Source organism: Loa loa, assembly GCF_000183805.2.
Source record: "Loa loa unplaced genomic scaffold supercont3.48, whole genome shotgun sequence".
Classification (NCBI taxonomy): domain Eukaryota; kingdom Metazoa; phylum Nematoda; class Chromadorea; order Rhabditida; family Onchocercidae; genus Loa; species Loa loa.
In genome coordinates, this window is record NW_018108228.1 from 156,620 (window position 1) to 163,966 (window position 7,347).

General features: G+C 32.8%; 1 protein-coding gene across 1 annotated transcript; it reads left to right on the top strand.

Moving 5' to 3' along the window:
• Positions 1-2,518: 2,518 nt before the first annotated feature.
• Positions 2,519-6,212, top strand: LOAG_09518 (hypothetical protein; the record flags this gene model as incomplete). The annotated part of the gene is made up of 9 exons (XM_020447948.1): positions 2,519-2,635; positions 2,847-2,985; positions 3,156-3,287; positions 3,396-3,562; positions 3,712-3,924; positions 4,869-4,994; positions 5,080-5,193; positions 5,402-5,580; positions 5,972-6,212. 9 exons carry the CDS (start codon positions 2,519-2,521, stop codon positions 6,210-6,212), a joined length of 1,428 nt encoding a protein of 475 aa, XP_020301869.1.
• Positions 6,213-7,347: the final 1,135 nt, after the last annotated feature.

The following is a 7,347-nucleotide window of genomic DNA, read 5'->3' on the forward strand; positions in this document are numbered from 1 at the left end:
TTTACATTCACCATTACGTCCGAATTTGCAATAAGACGTACAATTCAGTGAACTGTTATCTCTTATCCCACAGGTTTACGTGCTTACAAGAGATAATGTAAATTTTGACTTGCTTAAAATTTTTGTACCATGCTTTAGCACTGCTTTTTCATTGATATTCCTACACCGTCTTCAAATTAGAAGTCGGAACGGATTGACCATAAGGGAAACAATTCATACCATCGCATCTGAACACTTTTTTTTAGATTCCTTTCTCATTTCGTTCAAGCACTTTATCAGGAATCGAATTTCAATTTTTTTTCTCCACATATTAAATCTTTGGAAGTGTGCCAGAATTCATCTAATATTTCCAGATGAAACAGTTCTAGAACTCCAAGCGATTAAGGTGCGAATTCGAAATCATGAACTTCTCATAAACTAGTAGAAATGCAATCAGTCATTTTCTACCAACTTATGAAAAATTCGACTTTCATCAGCATATCAGTTCAGCAGAATGATAAATTCATTTTATCACAGGTTTAACTTTAATTTTTCCTTTTAGTATCCTATTGCTTTAAATCTAGATTGGTTTCTGATATTTTCCATTGTTAACAATAAATCCTTTGTATGCAAAAACTTGTAAAACTTCTTATAGCTCCGAAAGTAGATTTAAAAAAGAAAAAAAAATGGAATGTAGAGATCATGCAACAAAGACTCCAAAACTTCCCAAATCAAAGTGATCAAGTAGAAGCCTTGATCAGTTTGATTTGAGATCAGCTTAATCGGCTATTTCCTGCATCATGCCACAATCCTTTGTTCACCAGTGAATGGATTCCTCATGCTATACATTACTATCAAACAGAATTCCTCAACACTGCACTGAACGAAACCAGATCCAGACGGTGTCGCTCACCGTACAATTCTGATGGACGGCCTATTCATTCCATTACATTCTTTTTCATTTTTGTTGTAAACAAAATGGAAGACTTCCTCACCTTTCTTCTTTGCTTACTTACCCATTCCTTTCAATTTTCTTTCTTTTCACATACCAGGACATCTCGGGAATATGAAAATAATTTTCCAAGTTTACTAGAATTTAGGTTAGGTAATCGTAGTAAATCGTAATAAAATGTTGGCGAAATTTGCTAAAAAATTTCCAAATATTTTAATTGTAATCAGGACAAATTGATGCTATAAATAATTTCTGATATAACATTTATTTTAGAGCAAAATATTGTTGGTATTCATTCGTTTATTGATGTATGACTGAAAATGACTGCCATAAATTTGGACTGGAGGGAAAAATTTTATTTAACAAATAAAATTCGTGATTGTACTAAATCAGATAATGTGACTCTTACTTTAAGGCAGTAGCCAAGATCTTTAATCATATTCATGTTTTAATTAAACTCATGGTAGACTTTAAAAAAAAATGCGGCCTCTAAATAATTCAATTCCTATGACTAGAATTAGGGAAACTTTTCAAATTTTAGACTAATTATAATTTAATTTGAAGCTTTGCACAAATGAGTCACAGAAATTCTAGAAATATTCTACAATTAAGGAATATTTCTAGAATTAATGCCGAAGATTGAAATTAAGATCCAATCCCGTAATATTTGTCTGTTGAGATTTACTGGTGATTTGAAGCATTGGATTGAAAACAATTTTGGAAGTATTTGATTTGAAAATCAATTTTTATCAAGGGGCGTTCTCATTTCTTTACGGTTACTGATGATGTTCTAATTTTTTGGTGGTTTACCATGTTGAAACGTTACAAGAACAGTTCACCACATCGTTTCAAAGATATTATGAAATTTTTGCGATAGCACTTTCCAGAAAGATTAATGCTTTAAATTCTTTCATCTTTCATTCATAGATGGCTATGTAAATCACTCAAGAATTTCGAAACTACGAGTTGCTAATCAGTGCTGCAATGCAAATATATCGTTAAGCTTTTGTTTCGGTTGTTGTAATATCACTTCTATCGCCATTATTATTATGAACAGAAGAATTGCAAAAACTTTATCAATTCATATTAATGTTGATTTCGTTAAAAAAGTTGTCAAATTTGTTTATTATAGTCCTCGTTCTTTTTGGTTATTATTCTCCTACAACGTTTCCTGTTGTTTTCTTTTAAATAAATTAGAAATTATTACTATCAGAATTTCATTTCTCACAATAGGTCTCTGAAAGACGGTTGCACACGGCAACAAATGATTTCCGCCTGTATTCATTTTACGCCACCTCATTTCGTATTTAATGTAACTGTGTTAATGAAAAAGAATGATCACTCTTGACTGAATAAATTTTCACTTGAAAAAAGCCCTTTGGAAGTTTTTTCAACAGTTTAAATAATATATTGAAGTCACATCTATTATGATGATATCTTTTGCTTAATAAGTTAATGAGTGCATCTTCTTGAAAAAATGTACCTTTAGAGATCAAAATTTCAATGTTGAGCTTTTTTAAACATACCATAAATTTTGTAGAAAATGAAAACTGAAAATTGCTGAACTCGTTTGGTGGTGGATGTAAAATGAAAAGAATTGGCATACTGCTTGAAGCAGTCATTATTTTATTTGAAACCTGCTTGACATCAACGCCATCATGCTCTATTTATAATCCATTTCGAATACAGCCCGATGACAACAACGTGCGTTTTTATCACTCTCATTTCATTCTTCATGAATAACGTCTGGAGACAAATATGTGTAACAGATATCTGAAAATGCCATGATATCGAAAATCATGAAAATAAACCTTTTCTGGGGAACAAAAAATCAAACTCAGAACAAACTTTTAATGTGATTAAAGCTCATAACTGATCTCTGATAACTTGTAATTTAACACAGATAATGTTGTAGTATCAGATTGGTGCAACATTTTCACTGCATGATGAAGACTGCGTGAAATTACATGTGGAAACAGCTCAGGATATTGTTGCAGCACAATGGGCGTTAACTCACTGGAATCAGAATGTGAAAACTAACAACTTGAAAACCAGTTTGTTAATGTCACCATTCCTTTTTTATTTCACTGTGGAAGCACTCAGTTGGTTCACTAATCAGGAATTTTTTTCACGATTTCTAAAAAATATGATCAGCTGAAGAAGAAATCCTATTACGCTGGTTTGTACTTTAAAAGTTAGACACTCATTCAGCTGATGCTTTTAGGTCTGTATGCTGGTGATACATGTTCAAAACCGAAAGAGGCAATTTCGCAAACAATCAAATTTTTGGATTCACTTGGTTTTTATGAGCCTGATGAATGCAACACAGGAAATCAAAATTTCCGCAAACTTCTTGGTATGACAAGAAATGACCCTAAATTAAAGGATAGTTTTTATGCATTGTTTTTATTTCTACACATAGCAAGTTTCAAAAGGAATAATTAGTAATTCGCATAAATTTAAGGATTGTTTCTGCCAAAGGATCCCGCATCGGCGAAGGCAGTTGCTTCGATCCTCCAAGCTACGCCGTTGCCACTGTTGGCGTATAATTACGCAGTAGCTGATGAATTGACACAAATGAATATTCCTAATTTTATTACAACTGCTCCAACTCTAACAGTTTTCATTGATGTTAGCTTTTCATTTGCTTTGTAGAGAGGAATTTCAAGCAAAAAGTTTAGTCATTAATAATACATGCAAACAAGCTAGATTTTGAAAAATAAAATGGGATTTGCAGGTCTTTTTACTTGTTACTTCATCATTGTATTATTATATTCTAGGCGTTTATAAGGTTTATGAAAAACTTGAATAGCAATTTGGTGGCAATCGTGAGAAGAGCCGAAGACGAAAGTCGAATAAACCGCCTTCTAAGCAGATTACGACAAAAAAAGATCTTCATTTCCGAACTGATTGATCCAGAAGCTCCCAATTTTGAGCAGGTTATTCGGGATTCAGACAGCCAAATTATATTTGCACTTTTGTCCAAGAACGAGGTGATTTTCGCTTGGAAATATTTTCTGATAATTATTTTTATTTGAATTTTATTCTGATAGATTCCCTGAGAAAATTTAACTTTTGTGGCGTGAATGATTTTCTTGTGAAGGAAGGTGAGATAAGACTGATTGGAAAAATGTAATGAAACATGGCGATATTATAGTTGTTAATTTTTCACATCATTTTATCCATTTATCTTAAAACAGTTACCAAGGACAAAAAAAGTTACGAAATCTATGATAGTATAACTACAAATAATGAAATCACTAAGGATGCTGGATAATTTCAAGGTCTTACTATAAGTTTAAGGTCTTGTCAGGTATAGATTGAAAACCTCGTCTCGAAATATTAGTTGTGATGTATATTTCACGGGTCTTTGAGTTGTGATATGTGTGCTTTTAATTGCAATACTAGCAACTGCGGAGAATACAACAACACTAACAAAATCAAATTACAATTGATACTGATAATCATAATAGTAACCCTTCCGTTTGTCTCACATCTCTTTTTTTATCGTATATTATCCTTTCATTTTCGCTCTTTATCTAATTTCTCTTCAAAGGATTAGACGATTACTAACTTCTCTGAGTCTGGAATGAATGCGACATAAAACTCCAGTTGTGACGAATATTTCACAGGTTTGGGAGTTGTGATGTATGTACTTGTTACTGTAATACAAGCAATTGTGGAAAATACTGCAAATAACACTAACAACAGCACTAATGAAATCAAATTGGTATAACAAAGGCAATAACAGTTATAAAATGTTCACCATTAAGTGAGCATTTTCCCATGGAACAAAAGCTAGCTTTTGTCATTTCCAATGTCACAATAAACCATAATTTTGGAACAAAATAAGAATGCCGAAACAATTTGGGAAATTTTTTCCTATAAGTAGCAAAAATTTTCGTGTGCTTGAATTTTAATTTGAAATACTTTTCAGATTACAAAATTAGTTACTGGAAATAATTTCGGAATTGATAAAACATGGGTTGTAGTCGAAATGGATACGGATGAACAGCTGTCTGAAAGAAAGTTATCGGAGTTTATGGTAGATTCAGATGTTCAGGTGCTTACTCAGCAACTTCATATTATTCTGGAAATTTTAAAAACTTGGATTCACCCGTGTTATCAGAACATCGGCCTTATTCTAGATAATATACTTGCGTCAACAACAGCGTGATTTACCCCAATTCAAGAATTACTTTTTGCGACTGTTAAAAAACAACTATCAATCTTATTCATTACTCAGTTCGTTTATGCAGCAGGTAATCTTGATCAACCAATTCTGTACATTTTGGCGGCTTATAAATCACACGGATGCACTTCTTTCTTTTGTAGATTTTGTGGAATTCTTTTTTCTTTTTTTCTGTTTATAGTGAAACGTTCGCTTTTGAAGACTTTACAGATTCTTTTTTGGATCGCTGAAAACTTACCAAACTTTTTCAAAACTAAAATTGATTTTTGGATTTGTAGATGTGCAACTGTACTATATCGAATGGAAATAATGATAATGAATGCTCTAAAATTGATGTTCAAACGCTGGCACTTAATTACAAGCAGACGTCAACTATTGAATCTGTAATCAGAGCCGTTTATGCTTTTACTGCTGTTGCTGCTAGACTAGAAAAAAAGCCAATAGCATTAGCACTATGGTGAATTTAATTAAATTTCAATAAGTTGCTGGAAAAAAGTGCTGAAATGGTGAAAATTCATCCTTGTCACTTCCTATTTAATAAAAAACTAAAATCTCGAAATGAGTAAACTAATTCTGACAAAACTCTAGCTGGTCAACTTATCGAAACCAAGAGCATAGTTCGCTACAATCATCTAATGATGATTGTACCGAACTATGAAAACAGGGAGACATTTTGGTCGGTTAAGAGCAGACAGATCGAAAAATTGACAGTATATCTGTTGATGGATTAAAATAACATAGTGATCTTCTTTAGGTAGACTAAAAATCATGTTTGTAGTTCAGAAGCTTTACCATATGTGGGAATAATCATAAGAAGAAATATGTTAGTAAAGTAAAGTGTATTGTAGTGCTAAGCCATCTTCGAAATGTACGGAATTAATTATGACCGAGTTAGAATCACTGACTTATGAATTTGATGTCAATGATCCAGCTGAATTAGTTGGCACAAATCTACATTTTTACTGGGAGTCGAACACAACATTGATTTCGAATGGGATTGTTATCGAAGGAATAGAAATGATTGGTGACGAACAGCTGGGCCTTGTGGAAGTTAAGGTAATCATTATGCCATTGAATAAATTATTTTAAAAACAATTTTGTAAGAATAATAGTTTTTCACCAAGGAAAGATCAGTCTTCTGTTTGTTGAATAAATCAATTTAATAACAGTTGAAAACAAGATTAAAACTTAATTTGCTTTCGTATCATCACAGTTTTTTATTTTTATTTGGAACTTACTTCCGTATTCGATCAAACTAAGGCTTACGTGCAAGTTTATATGAAGTCAGACAAATTTTAATTGGATTAGATTTCAAGATATTGCAAGATTTCATTCGTGTATAGACAGAACTACGAATGTCGCGAATTTCTCAATCTCAAACTTGGGTAATTAAACCTTTATTACTCAAAACTCGGTAATACAGGAACGAATTCAACAATTATAATATCAATGTGAACAAAAAGGGGACCAAAGACCAAATGACGTCCGTTATCGTCTTCCCAACTGATCTGTTGGAACACGTCTTTCGAAAATGATTTGACGCTCAGGACCTTCTTCTTTTTATTGCTGCAATTTCGCGTTATAACTTTCGGAGTTTTTCCGATATTCCTGACTGAAGAAGAGTATTGCCTTTAGGAGTTATAATACTGGTGTATATTTTTTCTGATTTTCGGTTTAAATTCGAAATTTTGGTGTTTGAATTTTGTTAAGTAGCATTCCTAGTTCTTGACGCTATAAGTCCTCCTTGTCGATCTGGTTTTTCCATTGCTTTCTCAGAAGCTTTCGGTTGAATTTTCGAACTTTCTTCAGTAGTTATTTCCAAGAGATATAATGCATTTACTGGTCTACCGAGAAGTTTCCCGTAGGCATCTCTACCAATGTGCTTCTTGTCACTCCATCTCTACCTTTTCTGAGTTCTTTTATCCTTGCCGACTTCCACAAGCCTCGAGGCGTTTCTGGTTCATCTACTAATACAATTTCGTCCTCTCTTAGTTTATGATCTTCTGCGCCTTTAGAATTTACATGTTCCTTTTGATTTCTTTCCCTAAAGCTCGTTAAGTAGTCCCTTTCCCACGTTTCCCAAAATATATCGAGCACTTTAAACGTTCCCAACCAGTATTTAATTATTCGTTCCCTTGTATCAAAGTTTCCTGGTTTGAATTCGTCCTGTTCGTCATCAACTGTTGGGATAATTAAAGAGACACTAGGATGTATAAAATCAATT